The sequence below is a fragment of the Cryptotermes secundus genome, unplaced genomic scaffold, assembly GCF_002891405.2.
Source record: "Cryptotermes secundus unplaced genomic scaffold, Csec_1.0 scaffold899, whole genome shotgun sequence".
NCBI classification, from domain to species: Eukaryota; Metazoa; Arthropoda; class Insecta; order Blattodea; family Kalotermitidae; genus Cryptotermes; species Cryptotermes secundus.
This window is the reverse complement of record NW_019731283.1, coordinates 876,842-904,267: the sequence shown is the minus strand read 5'-3', so window position 1 is coordinate 904,267 and position 27,426 is coordinate 876,842. Positions and strand designations below refer to the sequence as shown.

The following is a 27,426-nucleotide window of genomic DNA, read 5'->3' as shown; positions in this document are numbered from 1 at the left end:
ACATCCAGCAACTTTTAATGGAACTTTTTTTATGTTTTTGACAGGGAACCATGACAATTTCAAATCCTTCCAGACAGTTCTGAAAAAGAGCCTAAGCTTGGCATTGCAAACATTTCTGGGCATAAATTAAGCGAGTTCATGTTACATAAAATTTTATCAGACAAAGTTTAGTGTAACTTGGCTCTGCTGTGTTTCAGTTTCCTACCAATTTCATGAACATATAATTATTTTTCATTTCAAATACATCTTTGATTTATCTACGTTGAGTGAAGCCTGGATGGATGTTCGATGGAATTTCATCATTTCAGGGACATCTAATATGAAAAAACAAAGGCAATCATCACTTTATATTTAGTAGTACTCGTGACATCACATATAACATGATATTATCATACAATATTTTCCAACAGAGAAAATGATTTCAATAAATCATGCCAGTTGACACAATGTATGAGATAAACCACAGCAGTTCGACACTGTATCACAATACTTACAATTACATTATGTCACTTTGACAAGATGATAAAGAGCAGGGGTGCAGATATCATGACTACTAATATTGACAAGCAAGTGATAAATCAAGATAACTAATGTTTATGATAAGTAATTTGAATATTAATACAAGATTTTTCATCTTTTAATAAATGTCATGTGTGAAGAACATACAGAAATTCCTATTCTCTTTCAGAGTTATACTTTTCTGAAGAGGAATTACAGATCCAGAGAGAGACAAGTAAAAAAGTGGCCACAGTTTATGTGGGTTTCCACATAATAATAAGTGTCCTTACTTTTTCCACACCAACAATCAGTGTATGTATTCATCATTCTAGATATATTCCAATACACACCTACACTTATGCCGTGCATATCTGAACCAAATAAGAGGCCACTTTATGACAGTGGATCACCTGCCAAGTTAATACATGGCTGCTTTAAAGGCAAAGAATTAATAACAAGGAAGTATGGTGGAATCAATGACCAGCATTTGTGCATTACAGCTTTGTTCACTATATGGACAAGCTAAATACCAAACCTAGATTCACCAGATACTGGAAACAAAAAATCTGCTCTTTTTGGCAGGTTTGGTAGCTTAAAGCACATAAAAATAAAACATACACAAAACCGCGGCAGCAGCCTTTTCATGCAAGTCTAGACATGCATACCCTCTACACACAGAACACTTCAGTTGTTGTCAGACTAGTGTTTGTGAAAGAAACCAGAGGACAGCACATTGCAAAGATCATGAAGTCAGGAGCAGCATAGAACATTAGCACCAGAAATGTTGCAGATGCTTCAGCATACAGCAATCACATCCCAATCCAAACTATTTCAATGACACCACAGAATCAGAATGGATGTGAATCATCAGAGAACAGACTGCAACATTGAAGAATGATGACAGACACATTCTGCAGTATATGTAATCTTGAGCCTCATCAGATAGTATAAATGATTGTAAGGGAAGCTGGAATTTTTGTCTGTAGTAAACATATCATTCTATGTGAGCAAATATGTAGTGTATCTGCTAACACATTGTAGTACAAAGAATGCTGATGCAGGATCAGTGTGACAATTGCATAAGGATCCAAGGTGCATTCGTCCAGATTTTTTCCAAAAGATCATCACAGGTGTCAAAAACCTGATGTTTCCTGCAGTCCTTAAAATAAACTAGTGGAAAAGCCCATAAATATTGAAAATTTTTTGTATTTTCCTCAATTTTAAATTTGTTTAAAGTAAAATCTTGTGGGTCAGATGATTATTGTTACTTTGACCATTATGATTCCACTTCTTGTCATGTGCAAAATTGTGATGTCCAGTGAAACCATTTTACTTACTTCATTCACGGTTTTCAGCTTTCCTCAGTTCTTCCCAGTAAATATGGGGACAGTACCTCAAATTAGGTCACAGCTACTTCCTTTAACATCCTTTTCAATTCATCATTTGCTATCACCCAACCATGAAATGCCATGTAGTGTGAGCTACTGACAGCATCATTAAATAGATCATAAATAAACAGCTCAGGACAAGGGAAAATAATGACCATGTAATGCTGCTGGCACAGTAGATTTCCTGCAACATGACTTAAACAAGACATAAAATCCTGAATACAATTTAAATAGGAACCCATTGTAGCTACAATAACATAACATGTTGCCTGCTATATACAGTATCTGGCATTCCTGATAACAATAATGCAGTATCATTGTAAGTACTACTGCATTTAGAATGACATTTCACATCTCTTAGCAAAGACAATGAACTGAAACAACTTGAATGACTCGGATTAGTTGCAGAACTCCACAATCAACCAATTATAATACTCCAAATTAGTAACACAAAAATACAATACAGAAAGAACTCTACAGACTATTTCTCAAAGGAAAAGCTTAGTAGCTTAGTTTTCATCTAGAAGGTTTCTCCAAAGTGAACAAAATATTTTAAAAAATCTAATCTGTGTTGTCAGTGTCACTCAGCATGAAATTTCTGTATTGAGTATTATGTCACAGTTTATCAAGCATGGCAGATGCTGTTACATGTCCACTATGGTCACATCTGTACCTGCACTTACATTAAAAATTATATTTATACAGTAAATGGCGATATTTGCATAAAATCAATAATGATAAACCAAACAGTGTGACATAACAATGTAAACAAAATGAGAACTCAAAGAGTCTAGCATGTTCTTTGTGGATGCTCAACAGAGCATTTGGGAACTGCAATTTCCTACCGTAATGTTTCAGACATGTTCTTATTTTATACTTATAATGAACATGTTAAAGCTTGTAAGCTAAGAGAGTATAAATATTCATGTTATGTGCAACAAATATGTAAAAATCATACAAGAAAATCCTTGAAGCACTGTATGATGTAATGGGAAACTTATGTAGAGAAACATAGCCTCATTAGGTTCTGAGGGGTCAGGATGAAAGAATTTCTGGTCCCTCTAAGTTTAAAAGAATGGTTTATAACAGGTTTTACACATAAATTATGTTGTAACATGAAATATAAGTAATAACATAATCAACTAAGTCTCAAATACAAAGTCAATTTACATTAATATGATAATAAATGAATGTAGGTCCTACAGAATGTCTTTGGTATATCTGCTATCTATTACACAATTTTACAAAGCTAAATGGATTGCCAATTATTTGTAAAATTGCATCAAATAAATTTTTGTTCATACTTGGCAAACAGGATAATACTTTACAAGAAGCATGTACATTTATTTAATTTCCCTCAACAAATATCCAGTAATGTTAAAAATGGTCAAAGAGAATATATATTCTTGTGTCTTATACATTCTTATAATACAATACATTCCTGAAGAAATCGATATTAACAGATTTAATGAAAGTTGGTTATCAGAAGACAGAATTACAAATTCCACGAAAAACATATCTTAAAAACTGTAATAATTCATTAAACCTTTGTTATCATGCATAATCCAATATATCAGAGTCACTGTTCACTGTCTGATATATATATATATATATATATATATATATATATGTATTTGATATTCACAACATTTCAGGAATACATTTAACTTGTGGAACACTGCACGTAACGCATATGCTTCAGGCAATGGACAGTGCCCAATATTAAGTGTGACGGAAAAGAAATTCCTAACAAAATGAAACAATGAACTATGAAGAATTCTGCAAAATGTTTAAAATTAGAATCTCATGGAAGATCCAAATATGGACACATTCTGTTTTGTTACAAGTAAACTAATCCAAATAGAGGGAATGATGGTAATGGATGTCCATTACTTGGTAACTTGTAGTTTGAATGCATTTTTCTTTTGTTATATAACTTAGGATGAAATGTGATCCATAAGACACACATGAAAGGGAGAGACTTTGTTGCCCAAAAATCACCTACAGCAATTGAAACATCTAGGAAGAAACACAAGAGAAGCTCTCAGTTACTGCACAAGTTAAGGTTCATACAAAATTATAATCTTATGCTTCAGTTTCATGACTATCTGAATCTTATGTAATGTTCTATTTTTAAAGTACTTAATGCTATCATGTGTCTTCCACATGATCAATGAAGTTGATAAAATGTACTTAGTTTCAACCTACACTGTCCCAAGCTTAATATGACAGTAGTTAAATAAATGAAGATATCTGAGATCCAGCTGTTCCATGAAAATAAGATTCAGCATACAACAGTTTAATAAAATGCAAAACTTTCATTACTTACAGCAGATCTTGTTTAACAGAATATTTCTTTCAATGAACTGGTTGACAGAATTGATACCAGGTTTCAATGTGTTGCACTGATTTCTGTATGTTATTCAATTTATGGCATAGAATACATCAAAACTTTACATGTGAAATTTAGTTTATTATGTACAAAGACTGTTCAATAAGGTATCTATTACAGTATGAAAGCAACAAGCATTAGCTCCTAGCATTAAGTGAATGCATCTCATATGTATCAGCTCACTGTCTTAACTGTACAACCTGTATATGTCTGTCCCATGAAAACTTCATTGACAGGAAACACCTGTGGGGAGGTTCCCACACACCTTTCCCTGCAAGAATTTTACCAAGAGTCTGAACACTGCCACTCCAGACTGTGTCCAGAATGAAGGAATACCATTTTATCAGTTACTGGTACATAGATGTCAACAGGTAAACAAATTAACTGCTTCCAAGGTGCAGTCTTTCTTGACAAGCTACTATTGGGATGGCTAGCACTTTATCGTACCTGAAAGCTCTTTACCATGTTCAAAAGAGCCCACAAATTGTACTTGTCCTTAAACAAATGAATCTAGTTCACACTCTGCCACTCTATTTCTTTAAAGTCCATTTCAATATTATACTACCAGCTATGCTTAGATTTTTCAAGCAGTCTCTTCAGGTTTTTGGACCAAAATTTCATATACATATCTCATCCATCCCATATGTGTTACATGCCCAGGTCATTTCATCATCTATGATATGAGATTATTCTACTAATATTTAGTGAAGAGTACAAATTATAAAGTTCCTCATTATGTAGTTTTCTCTACACTCTTATAACTTCCCATTTCTTAGATCCAAATATTTTCCTCAGCACTAACCCATGGTTTGACTCCTGGGACACCCTTTTTCTTTAAGAATACCAATCTAATCACAAATTATGAAGACTTTGGCCACAGCACCATGAATGGGCCAATCAGATTTCATTCCTAAGTTTGAATATTAAAAGCTGTCAGAAGAGAAAGAAAAGTATAAATATATACACCAAGCAGTTGACCCTGGATTCTTGAGGCAGACTTTTGCTGTTAACATACTTTAATGTGGTGCACATCAACTTACTGCAGCACACTACATTATTAATATTGTTACTGTCAACTTTGAACCATTCCAAATTATCACAAATGTTACAAGGAAACTGAACTTTGCAACATGAACCAGTAAATATCATGTATGTAATCCTAACCCAACTTTTCATATGTCCTACTGCCAAGTGATCTAAGGTTGTAACACTTTTCAGCCACATGTAACATACTGCTATGATTAATTAAAGTGACCAATGTGTGAATCATTGCTTTCCATTCTAATTTTTCATGATTGTATTCTCCTGAATGAGCCTATACACCTGTAAAAGACATCCTGAATAAGTTTCGCACAAACCATTACCCATCTGGCAATTCTCTACAAACCCTAAAACATTCTGCAAACAAGTGACTGCTCCAAAATAAAAATTCTGAGAGCCATACAAAATGAAACAGTAGGTGGATAAGAAATTGAAAACTGCAGTCTTTCCAAGCAACTTGAAGATGCAGAAATTTGGGGATGGGGATGCAGAACTCCTCCTCTTACCAACATTTCATGGCATGTTTATTTAATTTCAGTATGCAGAGCTCTCATAGGTCCTCTTCATAATATACATGTGATAGTAAATAGCAGGGTACCCACATAAGAGTGGATACATCAAAGGAAACAAAGTATACGTGCAGTCCCCAAAAAGTGGATGGCGTTTCCACTATATCATCTACTGTTTGATTTCAATATCCCAACAATGAACTACCTGACAGTGGCCTGGGAAAATAAAGTTAGTCTTTTTATTTTTTTTTTAGACATCACATGTTTTCATTTCAACTCTTACAAGCTCACAGAAATACTCAATTTGACAGCTAAAACATGGTCTTATTTATAACAGTTTCATAATCATCACAGCCTACTTTATCAAAAACTTTCACGCTTTTTCACTGCATAGCAATGGCTGTACACGTTACAATATATTACAAATGAAATTTAGGTACATCCTAATGCTTTTGGAAATAAAAGACAAGCAAACCATCAACATTTTCTTCAAAGTGTGACTTCCATTTTGTTTTAAACTAATCTTATGAACTCAGCTCTCCCATCTTACAGCTGAATAAATATAATATTTAGATTGTGGGCTATGTGTTGCTTTTTCCCTCATAAAATATATTTAGAAATTTAGATGTTCTTAAAATTGCTTTGAATATGTGATCAAAATAAAAATCTCTTATGAAGGCAAAACAATAAATTAATACTATGCCACCCACTTCGCCCGCGCCATAGCTGAAGTGGTTAGTTACTGGCTTACCACCATGGTGGCCCAGGTTCGATCCTGGGTCTCGTCAAGTGGGATTTGTGGTGGACAAAGTGGCACTGGGGCAGGTTTTCTCCAAGTACTTAGGTTTCCCCTGCCAATCTTCATGTCACCAATTGCTCCACAATCACCCCCACCTATCATCTGGGCTGGTACAAAAGGCCAGAAGTGGCCACAGTACAAGGGACTTAGTCCCACCCCACTAGCAATAAAAAATGCCACTTACTTTATGGAATAAAAAGGGGCAGACTGAACTCCTGTTATCAGATAAATCAGTACAATAGTACAATCTATATTATTATATATTTTTTATTTAAAAAAATTAATTATAAAGATTGCACTGTTGTACTGATTTATCTGATAATAATAGGATTCATATTGTTACACAATAAGCGGGTGAGGTGCAGCTAATATCAATTCAATTGTTTCAAATTGTTGGTAAAGGCTTAACATAGATTACAAACCTGTTATTCATAAAAGCTAAACTCTACAACAGTTGTCTGAAGAAGTACCTGTTTATCCTACATACATTTATTTATTCCATGTTTCTTTTATACTTTCAAGCCACGTTTTAAATAGGACTATGTTTAAAAGGATCTTGGTAATCTACATTTATTTAGGACTATGTTTAAAAGGATCTTGGTAATCTACATTTATTTAACTTACTAGTTTCTTCTCTTGCAATCTGATTTAACAGAATGATGATTCAGTTTTAGTGTCTGTATTGTAATATTTATTGCAAGACTATGCAAACATTCCTTTTTACACATTCAGATATTTCATAATCAAATGCATGAAGGGTCATAAATTTAGAACAATCACAGTGGCAATAAAATAATGTGCCATATAATTATAAATTTCAATTTCATATGTACAAGGCCATTATGAAGAGGCAAGAGATGTTTCATGCAGAAGGAAAATGTATAACATACATTTTCTAGCAGAAAAAGATATCACAGCACTCCTGTCACTGTCATTGCACTTCACTTCTTTTTATTTGAGTTTCTATACAACTTAATTTCTCTATAGAAATTTCATTAAAGTGTGAAAAAATGCACCTTAATTATAAATGGATTCCCATGGGTTATGTCTCTGGCTTCAAATATAGCTTCAATATATAACCTACACCACTTCTGTGAATGAAGCTCTTATTTCTGCTTTATTGCAAGTGCTATTTTAGTTCAGCAGTATCTAGACAGTTATACAAATGACAATTTTAGTCAGATATCTTGGTAACTCATTGGCTTCAACTGAAATGGGCATTAAAGACTGGTGCTTGTTTGTGTACATTTCTCTACCAATTATAATTTCTATAATCCATTCAATTATATGTCAGAACCTGCATTAAATCCGAAGCACAGGACACATAGAGAAAAGTTTATAAATGGCTTAACATACTGAATTACTCACATTTCCAGTCTTAATTGACTTCTGTAATATCTCATTATATGATAAAATATACAAACGTTACTTTGCTTAATAAAAGAACGTTTCAATGACAATAAAAAGGATTTTCATTTTAAAATCTGCAAATGGTATTCTTTTAACTGACATATCTACACAAAAAATGTTGATTGTTATTTCTGTTCAGAGATTCAGTATACTTTAGTCCCTTTTAGTTTGCACATAAGGAGATCTTTTGATGAAAAAAGTCAATGTACTCTGCTGCTAGCAATTGAAATAGAATATACTGTACATACCCTTGCCTAGAGCATGTGCACCATCCCTGTCCCATAATCACTAGCAGAGTACATTCCATTTTCCTCATCAAACAATCTGTTCATACAAAAGTATAACCCAGTTCTGGTAACTGGATCATCATGGTCCAATGCCTGTATTATATTTCCATGTGTTTACTTAGGGCACATGGTAGCACAGTTAGTTGAGGCACTATGCTATAAGTCAGAAGGTCATAGGTTCAATTCTTGATGTAATTGGATTTTTCAACTGACCTAATCCTTCCAGCCGCAATACGGCCCTGGGGTTGACTCAGCCTCTAAAAGAAATGAGTACCAGGAATCTTCCTGAGAGTAAAAGGCAGCTGACAACCTTACTGCCATTTGCAAGCCAACTGTCTAGAAAATGTGGGAGCCTTAACACCTCACAACCATATGGGTCTCCATGGCTTGGTATAGGGGTAGTTTTACCTTTTTTTTTATGTGTTTACTTTCAATTCTGGATTACAGTTAGTAATGCCTAGTTTTCTAGTCTAGAATACTGAAACCAGTACAAAATTTGACTGTAGCTGTAATATAGAAAACATAACCGGGATTAAACACACTTATATTCAGAGCCCAGTTTCTCTCTGCAACATTACAGCTTTCAGACACCTGGTCTGATTTTCTCATGGGACACACCTAGCACATGTTACAGGTCTCCATTCATCTTGCATGTATATCACAACTCCATTCTATCTACAAATCTCAGCTCCATCTTTCTCCATGAATTTGTCATATATGCAGGCCCATAACTAATGAAATACCATCAAGAATCTGGAAGACTAACCCGTCATCTGTCGAGGGCACCATTCTTCCCAATTATAAAATACTTATGGTAGGGTTTACATTTTAGATAGAGGCACAAACCGTGAGGCGTAGTGCCCCCTTAATGCTACAGGAAAACACCCCTCTCCTAGACATTACAGTTGCAGTAGATGTTGATTTGTGATGCGTGTGATAGATATATCAGGAACAGCCCGTGCTAATGGTCGCTGTGTTCTCTTTTCAGGCTGACCATTGCGCTGATGCCCAAACTCGAACTTAATTCGAAGTTCCCCTATCTTGCTAATTGGAAGGATGTCAGGTATCCATTCTATGAGGAATGGTGTCGGCTCCTGCTGATCAGGTGACATATTGCCTGAAACATATGAAAACAATGAAGAAAGCAGTCTTCTGGGATAACCACCACATATACACGGTGCCAAATCCCAGAAGACTGCTTTCTTCATAGTCACCGCCATGAAAGCCTCAAATCTTACATATGAAAACAAATTAAGAAACAGCATTCTCAATTCAGGTTGTTTCTGCATTTAAGGCACTTTGTAAGTTGAATAATCTAAACACACAAAGTGCAATATATTTGAAAAACCTGAGTGTTTACCTGGTCATAACTTGGGTATGGATGGTTAATTTTAACCAAGATTCAATAAGTTTCTTGTATGGTAACACACTGTGTAAGGGTCACAGTGTTGAGTTCTTCTGCAATCCAATGTATGAAGAGTCCTATTTTCTGAGACATGATGCTAGCTGGTACATGATCCAACAATAGCCACTCCTATACGTTATTTCTGCCAAACATGAATTATAAGTGTTTTGAAACTATATAACAAGGTTAATACATTACTGATACATTTAAGCAATGACAGCTTTGGAGGACAGCTGATTGTACAACCTGCTTACAAGAAATATGCCAATCTTGCAATGAATAATTAAACAGTCATGTAGATATTACCATTGCCTGCAACATGCAACACATACTGTTCTACTACTTTAAAACTGCTGACTTACCAACTTTAAGAAATGTTTTCAACTCCAGAGGTTTAATCAGAGGCTGACTATCAGTTTTTCGGAAAGCCTCATTCTCATCTTTACGTCGATTAAAAGGTTCATAGGTACCATCACGATTCTCTACAAAGCTGCGGGTGATCTCCAGTGGCATCTGAGAAATTCAAAGCAGTTTAATTTCACCATAAACCACTAACAATGTTTATGTTAAAAAAATATATAAATTTCTGTACACATACAAAGAAGCATTTAAGGTGCATCCTATATTAACATTTTCGCTCCCACATCTGACTGGGGTCAGATAAGTGTTTCCACAGGCAGGGGCCCGTACTCAACTTGGGTCGAAGAGAAAGGCGTGAACATTTCTCATTCAAACTAAGATTATGAAGCATTGTTGGTCATTATATAATAGATGGCATATACATTGGTATTTCCTTGGACTTGAATATCATGTCACTGTTATTCCCCTTCCTTTCCCTTTGTTGTTTCAATAAGCATGCAGTTTGACAGTGTGTCTGCTCAAATCTTATAATATAATGCATTATGGTAAGCAAGAAGAAACTGAGTGGCAATCATACGATGTAAGTGTTGTTTAGAGAAGATTCTGTGAAGATGATTAAATTCCACAATCCAATTCTAATGAATCAAGTGACAGTGAAATGCCTGAATCTCCAGGAATTGCCGTGATAAGTGACATTGCAGACAAGGCCACACCTGAAACACTGCCAAGCTACTGTTCACCTCTTCCGCCATTTACGGCAAACACAGGCCTGAATACCAACATTCAGAACATTGATGTTATGTCTTTCGTAAATTTATTTATTACAAACTATTTTGTTTCGAGCATGTGTGTGAACAACCACACAATTTCACATACAGACTTTGGTAAAAGTACCAGAACTGAAAGGACTTTTGTGATTGATGTTTGTGGCTCCGATAATAAAAAAACCTACTCACACTCTACTGGTCCAAAGATCCTGTTTTCGAAACGCCAGTGTTTTTGAAAACAATGGCCCAAAACCATTTTGAAAGTATTTAGCCACTTTTCCGCTTCAGTGAGAGCAGCAGGTGTGACATCAGTAACCAATTAAGTCAAATCAAGAAGGGAGGATGGGATATCTGGACTTCATACCTTACTTCTTGCAAGTGAAAAGGAATTATCCAATATTCCTTCATCAACTGCACAAATGGAATCAGCTTTTAGAGACCCCGCAAAAGACCCTCCTTACCGGCTACATGGCAAGACAAAAGATTATGTTCTGCTGAACTTCTAGCAGGAGGAGTGACAGTAGTCTGACAAGAAGATGAAGAGGGTGTTAAGGAAATAGTGAAACTAGGTGTGGTATTGTTGAAAGTGTGGTGTTCCTCTACATCCTGGAAAATGTGACACTACATACCACACTTCAGAAAGTATGTACAAAGTTTCTGGTTCCTGTGTGTCATAGTTTACAAGCGGTGTGTTTCTGGATTTTGCTGCTCAATATACACATTAAAAGTACATTGACATATAAAAACCCTGGGCTGTGCAATTAAATTGCCATTGGGAGGCTGGTAGTAAATGTGTCAAGGACCCATAATTGAATAATGTTAATGGAATACCTAAAGCTCCATGCTTCTCCATTTCTGCACTAGGAGGAGGTCCAAGGTTTCATCTCAACAAAATGTTACCATAATATGGAACAACAGGAGATTCGATGGGTTGCTCCACGTTGGTTAAAGGCATGGTGTTAAAGGCAGCAATTAAAACACCTTTACTGGGAACCAAACCTCAGAAATACAGTCAGGTGCTGTATTAATTGCACTGGCGAGACTCTAGTGGATTTTTGAGAAGCTACTCAATATGCGATATGCATAATAAACTATAAAACAAATAATTCTAACTCCCACATTCACTATGGAGGTTGGATGTTGAAGTAACTTGATTGTGAGCAAAGCTTCTCTTAAGCTTTAACAGGGTTAAAATTTTCCTAAAATGAGCCTACATGATTGGATGGATGAACAGAAAAAGTTTGTTACTTATTACATTTGAGTCCAAGTGAGTTATTCCCACACATGTATCAACACACTGCATATCAGATTAAATATGCTTTGTTACATTCATTACCAAGACAATAAAATGAAACATATGAATATTATTTCTAAAAGGATATCCTTATGTCATAGCTAGACAAATACATTTATTCACAGAAGATTGTGAAACACTGGGTAGCACTCATATTCAGGAGTCCCTGGGTTCATATCTCAGCCCAGAGACTTGCTTTCCTGAGATTTCACATTGTTTTCTTCTGACCCTCCAGGTAAATGCTGAGAAAGTATCTCAAATTAGCCCATGTCCACTTCCTTCCACATCCTTTGCAATTCATTATTCATTGGTCATCCCATCATGAGTGCTATGCAGTCTGAGCTACTGGCAGTGTAGTTAAACAAACCATAAATAAATAAATGTACTCACCAATGGTGTCTCAAATATCTGCTTCACATGAATGATGTTTGTGATGTGCCATGTGTACTTAGTGAATGTCCCAAGTGGAACAGCATCACGCCGCACAAAGCCAGTGGTGAAGTTTGGTAACCGTTTCTTTTTCCCTCCACATGAAATGCGTTCTCTCAAGCAGTCAAAGAAAAACTGATAACAAAGGAGGTGTCAGAAATACAAAATTATTTTGAAAGTAATCTTTTGAATAACTTCATGAATTCTAAGACATTCGGTCATATGGGATTGTAATGGGAGGACAGGAGTTTAGTTTGAAGATCTGTATTCATACGGACTTCTTATAGGATCCAACACTGAATTATCATCATTCTGAAATCAAACCATAAGTTCAATGGAGTTTATAGCTTTAGAATTAATTTAAATATTACCCTATCAAATTATGTCTAATTCCTTTCTAACTGGTTCCTGGCATGCTAGTTTACAATCGGCTTGTTTTACGCATTTGTGTGCACCAATGGGTATATGTTTGGCTCAGCCCAACCTCCTTGATTTAACACTTTGCAGACCGCACACCCTTTAAAAGGTTTTTCGCTTTTAAACATGGCGGCCAGTTCGCGTGTTAACAGGCTTTTAGAACACGATAAGTTGCAACACACCATACATCGCTCTGGCGCCACCTACATTGCACGCAACCACCTGCAGATGCGTGATAAGACTCTGGAATGTTTAGTTAGCAGTCAGTAACTTGACCTCGCTGTTTACTTAACCGACTATAAAGGAAAATGCTTTGCCTTCTTCAAGCTGTGTGTATCAGCCAGTAAGTAGTGGGGAGAATGGATCAAGGACAAATTCTCCTCCGAAGACCTAGCTGACCTGGTTTGTGAGACGCGTAGTAATGGTGATTCAGAGCGGCAGTGACAGGGGAGAACAAAGAATTGTGCACGCAGACAGTAAAAGTGACAGTAGCTCCGACGATAATGCAGAAAATAACATTGCAAGGACAGCAAAAAATCTAAAAAAAAATCTAAACCCTGATTCAAAATTGAAATACAAAGCATTTCTGATGAATGTGGCAAAGGCCTGGGCTACAGTCCAGATGGTGGCGGCAGAACCAGGGTCACACAAAGACTTAGTATGACTGGGTCCATCAACTCCCACCACACAAAGGCCTCATGTGGACACCCAGGGCGACTCACGAGTGATATGCGGAAAAATACCCTTGTGAAAATTCTGAAGTGTGAACATTCCAAGGGGAAGAATCCGTCTAGGCAATGCCGCGTTTGCACAGTTCATAAAAAAAGGAGTATGTCTACATTTTCAAGTTCTGTGTAATGCCACTTCACAAAGGGGAATGTTTCCAGAAATATCACATCCTCAAGCACTTCTAGGAGCATTGGCAAGTGTTCTCCAAAAACTTTAGTTCAAAAAATTAATTAGGAGATTTTATATTAATTTTAAAGTGCACAGTGCACAAGTTAGGGTAGTATGTTTAAAAATGCCGGTCCCCAGGGTGATTTAAATATTTAAATCGCCGGTCCATGAAGTGTTAATCACTCTTACAATACCAAGCAAAGAGCACAAACAATGAAATTCCATATTACACAACTTTTTCCACTAATAATCAACCAATAACATAATGAAAAAGGTAACCTGTGGAACATGGAAAACCAGAGGGTCTGGCTTCCCACTGAACTGGAAGTGCATCGCCTGATTTATCCTCTCTGTCACAGATGCCAACCACTGGACAAATGTAATGCTTGCTGCATTTTCATCTATTGGCTCTGGAACAAGAAACCCCTCCTGAATAAAGGCAGTAGCATTACATGCATTTTTATGATTTTCTTAACCGTAATCAATGGAAGAAATAAACATCTCTAAGTTAATACAACTGAGAGATACTATGCCATACATTCCTCATATAAGGAACAAACTGACAGGGACTGTGCTCACATAATTCATTTCCCTATAAAATTCATCACTTTAAAATATATTTATACAACATTTAATGTAACACAGATCTTTAAACACAGTTACGACTACAAACTGCATCAGATGGTCTGTAATTTAAAAAGTGAGTTGAAGACAAAAATGACATAATGAATATGTAAGATCTGAGGTTCTCGTGGTGATGGCCATGAAGAATACTGTCTTCTGGAACATTATGCAATGTAATCTGGTGGATCTTTCCTGAAGGAATACCAGCAAACATCCAGCAGACTACAGAAGATAGTAATCTTCAACACAAAGACTGTTACTTACCTTGTTTCCTAACTCCAATAGCAGGATTATTTCTCCTGGTAGAGTTTGGCTTCTTGCCACTCACCTCTTGCAATGGAGCCACTGTGCTATGATCCTGCCGCTTGCGTTTTACACTCAGCATCTGTCACAGTAACACAAAATTATAATGGCCTCCTAAGCCTTTATCTCACTACTAATGTTCTGACTTGTTTATAGAAGGTATGCGCTTCAAACCGCAACCAAGGCACTAGCTACCCAGACAATGTTTTTCATTTGCTTCTCTTCCCACTGGATTTAAAATTGACATATTTATGTTCTTATGTTTTGTTAACACTTATTAACAGAATAATTAATTCTGGTGGCAGGAATTATACTTATCATTTCCTCGGTCTTGACAGGTAAATTGTAGGACAATCCCTCAATATAGGTCACAACTGCTTCAACCTCATTTTTCTGAATGATATGTACAATGTTATTCCCTTTTGCTGACAAGTAATGAGATATGAGGCTTGAATTGAGAAGATAAAAGATAAGATTCATAAATTAATGTTATAAGGTTACATTTTTATAACTCTTTATTACTGTTAAGAATATTTATCTCAGTAGCCCACCTTCCAAAGATAAATACTTTAATCTTATTCACGAGTGATTGCCATTCTTAATAGTATACAATTCACATGCACCTATATTGACCCACACTTTAAACTATGCAATGGCAGAAACAAGAACTTATAACTCCCCACTGTATATTCAACAACCAACAGCGGCCTTCTGAACACTTTCAAAGATTACCAAAGATTTTTATTTTCAGAGTGCCTAAGCAACTGATCCATTTACCTTGGATTCGTATGTGCACATAAATACATACTTAATTAAAATAAAACAAGACTGTAATGCATTAAAAATAATTCAAAATCCTGAAAGGTAGATATTTCATTAACATATAATTGATGCAGAAGTACTTTTTGTTTAAGATAAAAAAGTAATACAGTAATCATACAAAAATTGGCTCTTCATTCTGAGGTTAAATCTGAGTCACAGAAGATAATATGTGAGATACATAACATGTATACAAATTTTGTACAAAATAATTTCCAACACAAAAATTACAGAAATCTTCAATGTCATGTTTGGCCACTTCTGTAAATAAATGCCACTGGAAAGCTCTGTGAAAAAGAGTAATTCAGCAAGTTACATGTTCATCTGAAAATTTATCTATTCTCTTTTCAGTTGAAAGTACAGTGGAAATCTGATAATCTGAACTGATTTACAGTACCACCAAAAAACTGGTACCTCCAAATATTACAAGTTTAATCTGATTATTTCACTTCCTTGCAGTAAAAATGAATTCTTGTGAAACATGATATTATATGTCTCTCTAGGTGATGAAAGATTTAACCTGGTTATGATTTGCCCCAAGCCTTGAACGTAGTCCGATGTTCACAGGTTCTGGCTATTGTTTATAATATAAACTGTGCCTATACATTTTTTAATAACTAATTTTTCTAATTTTTTCTTAATTTGAAAGCCAGTAATTCAAGTGCTTTGACAGTCCAAATACACCAGTCCTCTAATTTGTCTGGGTTATCAAAAAATTATTTAACAAACTGTCATAAGTACTTTCCATAACTTATCTTCATATTTTTAAGAACACAACTGGAATTCAGTAAAGAATCTCATATTGTGTCTAAAATAGTTATTTTTGGTTCATCACCTCTAGCTGCTGCGTTGTTTGTGAGGGGTGCAGATCTTGAGGCGCATCTGATAAGATACTTTGACTGAAATGCAGCGTGTCTGGATCCATTGTTTGAATCTGAACTTCCACCTGTTCTGTTGACAGTACTTCAAGACCATGAACCTTCAAACATATAATAATGATCACTCAGACCCAGGAGGAACTGCCTATTTGTGGGTTCATCATGAAGTTACTTAAAACACAGAAACCACAGTTAGTATTAGAAAACAGGGAAATTAAATTAAAAAAAGAATACAAACTGATTAAGAGATGCCAAATTTGTCACCAACTTTTGCATCAAGTACTACACTCTGTAGCATGAGTCTGAACTCGTCACATAATTGCTACAGATTACCAAATTTCAATATATCACAGCCTCCTTGTATCAAAGATTTAATATCAAGCCAAAACCATACAAAGATAAATGTTACAATGTGCCTACCTTTTTATGTTCCTGTCATATGAAGACAGAGATCTCTTGTTATAACTTCAATCTGCCACAAAAATTTTACCTTTATGAAGCTATATATAATGTGAGCCATTATTTCCATTTGTAGTTATTATTTATAACAGTTTTTTGTTAACAGATAATTACACTTCTTACTATCTTCTTTCTTTCAATACTGAGCTATTTAAAACAACTTCTTGTTCTCTCATCTGTGTAATTAACAATTTACATACCTCTGTGTATGTGTGATTTCTTCCAACGATGTATGGCTTGTAGGTGAAATCTGTGATCTTGAGAAAGCATCTAATGTGTACCTCTTGCTTTAAGTGTACTTGTTCAAAAGTGTCAATAAAAAATTAATTATTCTACAATAAATTCAAATATATATTTCAACATTAGGTTGACAGCTTCTAAATGACACAAAACTTTAATTTTAATTTTTAACTAATTTCTTGGGAATTTTTAAGCAAAGACTTCACTTGTTTATCAATGTTTTTAATTTTATAGGATGTACATCAGAAGGACTGTGCATATGCATACACACACAGAGACACCAGGGAAACATCCTAAACTTCCATTAACAATGAACATTTTGACCAATAAAGTATGAGCATACAAATTCTTACCATTACCTGTGCTACTGTAACATCATCAGCAACAGTGATGCCTGTGGCCTCTAGCAACGCTGCCTCCTCTCGCAGAACTTCGACTTCAACCTCACAAGTACCAGTCCCATCTTCATCACTCAAAATGGCTACTAAATGTTGCTTCTGTTCTGTGTGTGTGGGGGTAGGTGCCTTGTCAAGGCTGATGTAATATGAGAACTCTTCACTTAATTTTGGGTCACTAGCAAATGCACAGATGCAGGCATAGAAATGAACACAGCATTTGAAGGTAGGATCTTCCTTATTTGTGGCCTGCTTCACTTGACCCTAGAAATAAACACATAATCAGTTCAGTACAATACTGAACATTAGGATATTCCATATTTGTTTAAAAACCTTTTCTACCTTGTCTTGACGTCCATAAACTTGAAAAACTCAATTAGTAAAAGTAAAGGTATCCCTGCAACAGGCCATGGAGGCCTGTAGGGTTGTGAGATGTTGAGGTTCCCACATTCTCTAGACAATCGGCTCATAGGTGGTGGCAATGTTGTCAGCCCTATGCACTGGCCGCCCTTTACCACCAAGAATATCCCAAGAATATTCCTGGTACCCATTTCTGTATGAGGCTGAGTTGACCCCAGGGCCATAGTGCAGCTGGAAGGATTAGGTCCATTGGAAAAATCCAATGACCACATCGGGACTTGAACCTGCAACCTTCCAGCTTGTAGCATAGTGCCCCAACCAACTACGCTACTGTGTGCCCAGCTCAATTAGATATTAACAAAATATATACTGATGGTGTACAGATTATGAGCAACCAAATGTGATTACCAAACATTAAACACACTCTTTTGAAGTTTCTTAGAAAGTGAAGTTATGGATTACACAAAATCTAAAATTCTTATGGTGACAAATTGCAATGATGTCTCCTCAAAACAAAACACTGCCTCTGTTTCTATCATCAGCCAGCTTAATTCCACAGTGATGGAGGCAGTTGCCAGAGGAGACTTCATTGCGAAATTGTGGACATGAGAATGCACAAAGAGATAACAGGATGGATTAGGAACAGTGCTCCAACAGGTAATTAAAGAATTTTGTTGTCTCTTTATGTCTCTGTTTTATATCTCTCCTGGGCCTACTTGTGATGATGGGCAGTAACTTATATCAGAATAGAAATACAATGGTAAAGTCATGTTTACATTAATACTTTTAGGGTACAATGTTACACAAAGTTTGAGATGATAACCTATGCACACTGAAAACAGCGGCTTACACAATATTGGGATTGCAGGAAATGTGGAAATTATCTTACCTTAAATGCAGTACAGCTACAGAAATATTTGTTCTCAACTCGATCCTTTACTTTGGACATGAAGAAGCTAAAATGCAGGTAACCAAGTGGATGTTTAGGACTGGCCTTACACTTGACAGCCATGATGTTCTTTGAGACCCTCTGCACTAATGGGCCTGTTGTTTCCGTTGCTAGTAGCCATATTGCCTGTAATAAAACTTTATTGAGAAACTGGACATCCATCCAGCATAAATAATACAAATGGCAAAATATGATGCTGATTTTTCCTCGTATTTACATAAGCAAAATTTTGGTTTTAACCTTTTCATGGAGTAAAGATTTCTACGCAGCTCACACTCCCACAGCAGTTGGGGCAGTGCATTATAAACAAACAAAAATCATATCTTCAAAATGTGACTGAATTATAACAATTTTGTATGTGCTCAGCCTAAAAGGATTACATTCATATAATGTTTTTCACATACTGCTGTCCTAGTACCTTTAGGCATGTGACATATCCGGAAACAAGAAACAGCATATAAGACAATCTAAGAGTTGCACACTATAAGGCATTCTCTTAAGAAAACAAGCATTGTATGTTGACAACTGCTGCAAGTTAGTAGTTGAATTTTAATATGAGAGACACAGCACACCGAGAAGCACAGATCTATGTTAATGAAGTATTAATGAGTAGGCTACCAAAATCTGAAGTCCAGATTTCACTTCAGAAGATTTGTTACATACATACATAATTTCATTTTATTTCATAAGTCCAAACCAAATGGACATGAAGGTCGTCATATCAAAAAAACAAATACAAAAAATTTAAACACACACGCAGAAGTAAACATAGTACCTTTCTGAAAAGCAGAGAGATTCGAGTTTGGCAAATATAATTGCTTTCGATTTTTTGTATTCAAACCATGAACATCTAAACCTGAACAAAATTTAGTTTGATTATCAATCACGAACACCATCAACAAGAGAATGTACTCACATGACAAAGGCAGTATATTCAATTTCTTAAAAAGATCCCTACATGAGTCTCTAGGTCCCACTCCAGATATAATCCTTATTAGTTTCTTTTGTAATTTAAAAACTCTAACATTATTCATTGAGTTGCCCCAGAAAATTATTCCATACTTAAGAACAGAGTGGAAATAAGAAAAATACACAATTCGTAAATTTTTTTTATTCAAACTCCTGATTACGAAAACAGCTGAACTAAGTTTAGGGAGAATATACTCTACATGACTCTTCCAATCCAAATTCTTATCCATTTTCAGACCCAAAAATTTTATCACAGGAACTTCATAAAAAAATTCCCGCTAGCAACTGCCAGAGAGTTATAAGACTGTTTTAGAGCAAATCTAATAATATTAGTTTTAGTGATATTTAAGGCCAACTTATTAGCTGTGAACCAATTGTTATTTCTTGTTTCTTCAATAATTCAAGAATGTTCTACCAACTGCAAAGGCTATATAGTGACAGGATGATTATGTATAATGGATTGGGAAGGATACAGAAGGAAGCAGTATTTACCGCTCTAAGGTATTAAGTTATTCCAGCATACAAAAGAAGGGACTGAGGAAACCACAAACAAAAATTCAGTCAAGAAACCTAATATTCAGGTTACAATTTAAGCCTGAGATTTCACAAATATGGAGATGTACCATGCACTACACTGCAATATCTAGTTTGCTGTACATGAAATCCTGTGAGCCAAGGAAGGTGTATGAAGGCATGCAGAAATTAAAAAATTCTCCTCTAAAAGCACCCGATTCAGATCTTGTTCACTTAATGACTGAGTGGAAGGCTTCCCAATAAAAATGAGGCAAAAAATCTCTACATTATGTTCTAACCATCAGAGCCTGAGCCTCCTGATAGTATACAGAGATTTATTTCTGATCTCATTGCTGAAATTACATGAATTTTGCTTCCATACACCATACCTGTTTTATTTCATTGCTGACATTCAGGGTTGATAAGACAGAATTCTTGAGTGTGAGGGGCTGTGCTTCAGCATAACACCTGAGCGCTGCCTGTATGTGCTGACATGTTGTTGGAGTGAATGGAGCTGTCTTTTCCTGTAAACACACAAGTCTCAAAGTGGGATTTCTACAGACATCCAAACAACTGAACATTCTGAATCTGAAGCTCAGAGCTGCAACACACCAGGGTGAAACAAACTGTTTTAGTCTCTACTTTTACTTGGCGTTAAGGATTCTATACAGAAATAATACAGGCCTGCTCAACAACCGCCAAAAATGTTACTAATGATGACATCACTTCCTCACTTTAAGCACAACTACACATTTCCAACCAGAAGTTGACAAATCAATGAACGGTATGAATGTTCAATTCTAGGATTAATAATAACTATTACTCAAGCATGCAGTCCAGAAAGGTGGGTCACTTCTCAGTACAGCCCTAGGGCTAAGAAGGCTGTGATAAAACAGACGCTGTGGCAAAAAGCCTTCTTACAAAGTGACCCACGAGGTAAACACTGCAGACCACATTGCAGTGAAGATACTGAATTTTTCAATCTAGTAGGTAGATATCCTGCTTTTTATTCCATTGGTCATAAGTACAAAACCTGACCAAAGACTGGTTTTCCTAACCGAGAGTTTTCACAGTTTTCCTCAGCTTCTTCAGGCAAATATCAGGATAATATCTAAAACTAAGCCACCATCATTGCCTTCCATTTTATTTCCAGTTCATTATTCACTAACCATCCCATCACTTGATGCTACAAAATTCAAGATACGGGAAGGTCAATAAATAAACTATAAATAAAATACATGACATATAATTTCAAGAGAAGATCTGAAACCTGCCAGCCAATGGCCAAATAATTTTAGAGGCCACAAAGATCAGCATTATGCTAAGTTCCATGCTACGGCAGACTACACAACAGTTTGAGTCTAATGCAGGCAACAATAGAACAAGAGGGTTAAGCAACCCGATTCTATGTGATGGCTTGGTAAACACGTTCCAACGGCAGTCAGCATGCCAATAAACTAGCTGGGTAGTTATTATGTGACTTGTGTTAACTGTGTGGTCTGCACCGTGCAACGGTAGAACTGTATTTTCTATGTGGTCCATGCTGCGGCTATATAACAAGATTCCAAGAATGACTAGAGGCAGTATCCCATGTGGAGGCAAGGTCGAATACTTCTGCAAGTTGTATGAGGTAATGAAAAGGTAATGGTTGCAAGTGCCATGGGTCTCAGACCCAAGAATGACTGTGCTGGTGTGGGACATGAGTAATTGTAAATGACAGACCCATCCTCTTGTCAGAGAGAGAGTACCCCACATAAACAAACCCACAACTATCTGATAGTAATAAAAATCTGGTCATAAGCCCGAGATGGGTGTTTTATTCCAATACAGGCTGGCCGACTGACTATCGGTCATAACATAAGATTCAGACTAGCGGCAGTAGAAGCTAGGAGTAGTTGAGAGTACAGATTAGGACAAAGGAGGACAAAGTGACTGAAGACAAAATGAGAAGAAGACTTCATAGTGATTTGAAGTGAGAGTTTCTGTGTTATTAATCTGTTGCCAGGAGACAACTAGTGAAGACAGAGACTCCTAGTGCATGTGCAGCGGTGAACTGAAAGCACGTAGAATAGCGATAGCATTATAACTGAGTGTCATTAAGAGAACTTGTAACCATAGTGCCAATAAATCCAATCACTCAATCTAGCACCAGTTATTTTTGTCACATGTACACCCCTACATGTGACGGTATTATAATAAAAGTTACACAAGGTAACAGGATGCTTACATGACACTTCAGGATGCTCGCATCAAATGACCTCTGACAAGTGTCTACAAAACACAGTGCGGATGTCTGGGAGATGAGAGCTGCTTCAGAATCAAGTGAATCTGTTGAATCCGAAGCCTGAATTACTGGCAGCTGGACAAAGCCTCGGTAATCTGGCCCCTTGTCCCTTACTCGTACTGAGAAGACCTAAGAGAATTACGCATGAACTTGTAAGTTGCAAAGAAATATTACAAATGCATAACATAGTGAACACTGAAGTTCAGACAAGCCCCAGAACAACATCCAAGTAACACATCACTAAGGCCGCGCCATAGCTCAAGCGGTTAGTCGCTGGCTTCCCACCATGGCAGCTCAGGTTCCATCCCGGGTCTGGGAAGTGGGATTTGTGGTGGACAAAGTGGCGCTGGGGTGGGTTTTCTCCGAGTACTTCAGTTTCCCCTGCCAATCTTCATTCCACCAAATTCTTCATCATCATAATCATACAGGGCACGTACAATAGGCCAATCAGTGGCCGCCATGCCAAGTGGACCCAGTTGGACTCCACCCCCCACTAAGTGAATTAAAAAAAAAAATCACTACCTAGAAACTATGTTCTGCCACTTCTGTTTCATTAATAATATTAGTTTAATATGTATGTTTAATCTATACGTTAATATTCCACTATTCATTCTGTCTCTTAAATTTAAAGTTGGTCCCTATCTTTGAAGCAGGTCTGACCACGCAGCATAAAGAGTGTCAGAGAAAATTACACACACTCTTCTATACCTTTTACAATTTACAATTTTCATGATCATTCTTAAGATACCATTTTGATAGAATGTTACCACAGCACATAAATTATTACATAAGCTATGCACAAATAATTATGCAGAATGCCACTTATATGTGAGAAGAATCTCATCTGTTATTTTGGAATGGTTCAGTCTACTGAACTGAAATACCCAAACATTCTGAGGCCCATTCATAATAAACTTCAATGTAAAATTTGAACTATCCATTAGTTTGCAGAGTTTGTTTCATACAGAGGAGCAAATGCTGTATGGTTTGCTCATTTACTTACATTCTACTAGGCCACGCCATAGCTCAAGCGGTTAGTAGCTGGCTTCCCACAGCGGTGGCCCAGGTGTTATGATTCCAGGATGGGTGCGGTTTAGGGTACCTGTTCAAGGATAGGTCCCTAGGGTAATGGCCCTTCCCGAATCATAATGAAACACCTTTCTCTTATCTACTCCAAAGAAAAGGTAACATTTATTAACTCAACAAAAAAAATATAATTAGCCTAATCAAATCTTGTCTACTTGCAATCACTTCTCCTCTTTGCTGAGGTTAACTGGCCAGGCTGTGACAAACAGATCCCTACTTACAAAATACAGCAACTTTGTCGATGGTGAACATGGTGATGCGTGACACTTGTAGAGGTCTGTGGTCCGCCTGCTCCCTGTTGCCTGCCGCCTAGGTGTAGCGGCTCCCCCTGGAGGATGGACCGTTTATCTATCTCAGAGCTCTTGTCTCGACTGTCAAGAAGTATCTGCCACTTCCTTTGTATAAACCTTAAATACTCTCTGTTTTCCCCAGGCACATTGTAACAGGATTTACAATTAGACGATCATCTCTCTTTATCATCTTTCGTTTTCTAAACTGACAAGTGATTGCTTGACACCATTCATGCGTCATTCTATCAAATTCTCCATAAGCATTATCACCAGTACAGGTACAATACGACATATGGAAGCCGACATGCCGAGAGGACCTAATATAGATTCCACCTCACACTATATGAAATCTTAACTATTGTAATCTACTGTAATCTAGTGTAAACATTTGTAAGTATTGTAATTTTATTCTCTTATTGTAATCAGCCAATGTACAGTAACTGACATATCCTATATCATGTAACAATGATCTATAGAGACGAAATAAATAAATAAATAAATAAAAGATATATGACTCATCCCCTCATGACATTTATTCCAACTTTCCTCTTTAGTATGATTATTTGTCACCACGACATCCGTCGTTACGTTAACCCTACTGCACAGGAAGTCGATGTGGTCTAACTTCCAGCTTTATTTGCAATCTGTTTACCCCATCCACATCCTACATCCTGTGGTCTGATTACACTTTATACAGTCTGCTTGCATACTCATACAATTAATTAAATGATTACCAACATACAATCAATACATATTTCTTAATATCCTTATCCCTTTCAGGTAACATCAATATATATATATGTCAGGTGAAGTCGTTTCATAACACGGGTTCAATCCCGTGTCTGGTCAAATAGGATTTGTGGTGGACAAAGTGACGCTGGGGCAGGTTTTCTCCAAGTACTTCGGTTTCCCCTGCCAATCTTCATTCCACCAATTACTCCACAATCACCCTCACCTATCATCTGGGGCTGGTACAATAGGCCAAAAGTGGCCGCAGTACAAGGGACTTAGTCCCACCCCACTAGCAATAAAAAAATACATTCTAATACTGACAGAATGTAAATGCTGAAAAACCTAACTATAACCTTCCATTTTCCATGCAAGGATTATGTATTGCTTACAAAAATATGAGGTTGTTCAGTGTTAACCTGGGCTTTACTTCCTTCCTGAACAACTGGGCACCAAAAAAAATAATTCTTATCAACAGTTGGTAGCATCACTGCATTCACTACCTGGCAGGTGGACCTGTGCCACCTTCCCCTTGGCACATTAGAGCTAGTACAAGATGGTGTCACACCTTGTCACATGCAAGTGTCTACGATTGGTAAAATAAGTTTTCTGAAGGCTGTAAAGAAATCTCAAACCTACCACATGCTCACAATCAGCCAACAGCTGTAAGCAACATGAACACTTGCTGTGCCTAAGAAATGATTTTGGGGAAAAAGATAAATCCCAGTGTGTGATATTGAATCCAGCAGTGGTGTAAGTGTTGCAAGTGTTGAAACATTTATCCATGAGCACTTACTGTTCAAGAAAATGTGTGCCTGGTGGGTCCCAAAGATGTTAATATTTGACCTCAAGGCACAGTGTGTTCTTGTTTCTGCCAAACATCTGCACTGGTGTAAGTTGAAGGGAAACAAATTCCTAGAGCAAATAGTGACCTGTGATGAGATGTTGGGGCACTGCTTCACTCCAGAGTCAAAGCAGTCCAGCATGGCATAGCATCACAAGGGATCTCTTAACACCCAAAAAATTCAAGACACAGCTGTCAGCTGATATGATAATGGCAAGTGTCTTTTGGGATTCAGAAGACCTGACTGTTGAGTTTCTTCCTTATGGTGTTAACAATTAACACACAACATTACAGTAACTTGCTTCCGAATGATGTGCACCAAGCAATTCGTAAGAAAAGACATGAGAAACAGTCAAAGATCATCCTACTCTTCCACATACAGTAAATTTGATGAAGGCAACACTGGACTATGAAATCATGAACCATCCACCTTACAGCCCTGACTTAGCTTCCATTGATTTTCATTTGTATGGTTTAATGAAGGTGCACCTAGGTCAGAAATTTTGAAGTGATGACGAACTCAAAATGCAGTGTTCTGAACTGGTAATGCAGTCAAAATAAAACTTTTATGATGCTAGCATCGGTAACTTGCAAGGATGATAGGAGGGTAAAGTGTGTTTAAAGGAAGAATATCACGAAGAGGACTGAAAGTTTGGCAATTCCGAAGGCTGCGCCATAGCTCAAGTGGTTAGTCACTGGCTTCCCACGACGGCGGCCCGGGTTCAATCCCAGGTCTGGTCAAGTGGGATCTGTGGTGGATAAAGTGGCACTGAGGCTCTTCATTCCACCAAATTCTCCATCATCATAATCACCTGGGGCAGGTACAATAGGCCAAACATTGGCGGATGTGCCAAGTGGATTCAGCTGGACTTCAACCCCCATTATGCGAATTGGCAATTCTGACAAGTATATTCCTTTTGTAAAAAAGTGACGACTAGGTCAATCCTTAACCATTCTCACAATATGAATTTTGTATTCTTAATACAAATATGCAACAAAAAAAAACACAAGTCCATTACTTACGTTCATAGGACTGACGTACAGACTACTTACATATGAATACCTCCCTACACTACTGCTGAACCAATCCTGTTATATTTTGTCTGTTAAGTTCAGGAGTCTCACATTGCAGGAACTGTTCTGTGTTTGACCTGAACTTTCAGTTCAGTTTTGACTCAATTTACCTGCGTTGTCGTGCCTGTTATAAGCTTGCAGGCCTCCGTTGACATTTTCCTCTTCTCTCCCCCTTCTTTAAACACAACATCACAAGCTCTGTTCTTACAAATAAGCCCCCGAGTTCCATTGTATGTGCCACATTTAGGACACTTTCTTACACCCCGCAGTGTGGCCCGACCCAAGTCTGACAATAGGGCTTTCAGTTTATCATCATTCGGCATATTTATTACCTAAACCAGAAACATATACCATTAAAGTTACTTCAACAACTGGCCCTTAAAAGTTAAACTGGGGACAGCATAAACTACATTATTAATGGCTTGAATAATACACTTATTACAGACCAACAGTTCCTACGGCGCTAGTTCTTATACTTTGCTTCTTCCTCGACACATTTCCATGTTTGTTTCCTCACTGACGTGCAAAAGAACACAGACTAAAGGCATTTCAAAATTCGGTCATTAACTTCGGCCTTCGTTACAAATCCACTAACATCACCTTGACGTTTACTAATGTTTACTACCACACCAATCACGGAAAAAACCGCAAGGAACGGAAACCATAACTTCCTTCCTTCCTTCAACTCGGCCAGTGGTTTTATGCGGGATATTTGTG

General features: G+C 36.9%; 1 protein-coding gene and 1 long non-coding RNA gene across 4 annotated transcripts; one reads left to right on the top strand and one right to left on the bottom strand.

The window, feature by feature from the left end:
- The first annotated feature begins 317 nt into the window (after positions 1–317).
- Positions 318–17,537, top strand: LOC111866933. 2 transcript variants are annotated; one of them, XR_002843239.2, is made up of 3 exons: positions 318–4,649; positions 9,313–9,429; positions 17,451–17,537. It is a non-coding gene; the product is annotated as an uncharacterized LOC111866933 (long non-coding RNA). The 2 variants fall into 2 exon arrangements; XR_002843240.2 differs by lacking the exon at positions 17,451–17,537 and adding an exon at positions 16,481–16,566.
- LOC111866931 (uncharacterized protein C2orf42) lies at positions 8,675–27,390 on the bottom strand. Of its 2 annotated transcripts, none has more exons than XM_033752481.1 (12): positions 27,156–27,390; positions 26,820–27,041; positions 22,630–22,815; positions 20,792–20,926; positions 18,861–19,046; positions 17,570–17,875; positions 16,475–16,618; positions 14,782–14,902; positions 14,173–14,303; positions 12,541–12,714; positions 10,092–10,242; positions 8,675–9,441 (listed from the first exon to the last, which is right to left on the bottom strand). In XM_033752481.1, exons 2-12 carry the CDS (start codon positions 27,030–27,032, stop codon positions 9,224–9,226), a joined length of 1,965 nt encoding a protein of 654 aa, XP_033608372.1. In that variant the 5' UTR covers positions 27,033–27,041; positions 27,156–27,390; the 3' UTR covers positions 8,675–9,223. The 2 variants fall into 2 exon arrangements, with proteins under 2 accessions (XP_033608372.1, XP_023712076.1); XM_023856308.2 differs by having other exon boundaries at positions 17,576–17,875; positions 27,156–27,389.
- Positions 27,391–27,426: the final 36 nt, after the last annotated feature.

What these genes read in the sequence shown, in the direction of transcription:
- LOC111866931 (XM_033752481.1), bottom strand. Translation starts at nt 27,032, where the DNA reads ATGCCGAATGATGATAAACTGAAAGCCCTATTGTCAGACTTGGGTCGG. An exon ending in TAACAGGCACGACAACGCAG is followed by an intron (nt 22,816 to 26,819) that starts GTAAATTGAGTC and finishes TAATTCTCTTAG; the next exon opens with GTCTTCTCAGTACGAGTAAG. An exon ending in TCAGCAATGAAATAAAACAG is followed by an intron (nt 19,047 to 20,791) that starts GTATGGTGTATG and finishes GTTTTATTACAG; the next exon opens with GCAATATGGCTACTAGCAAC.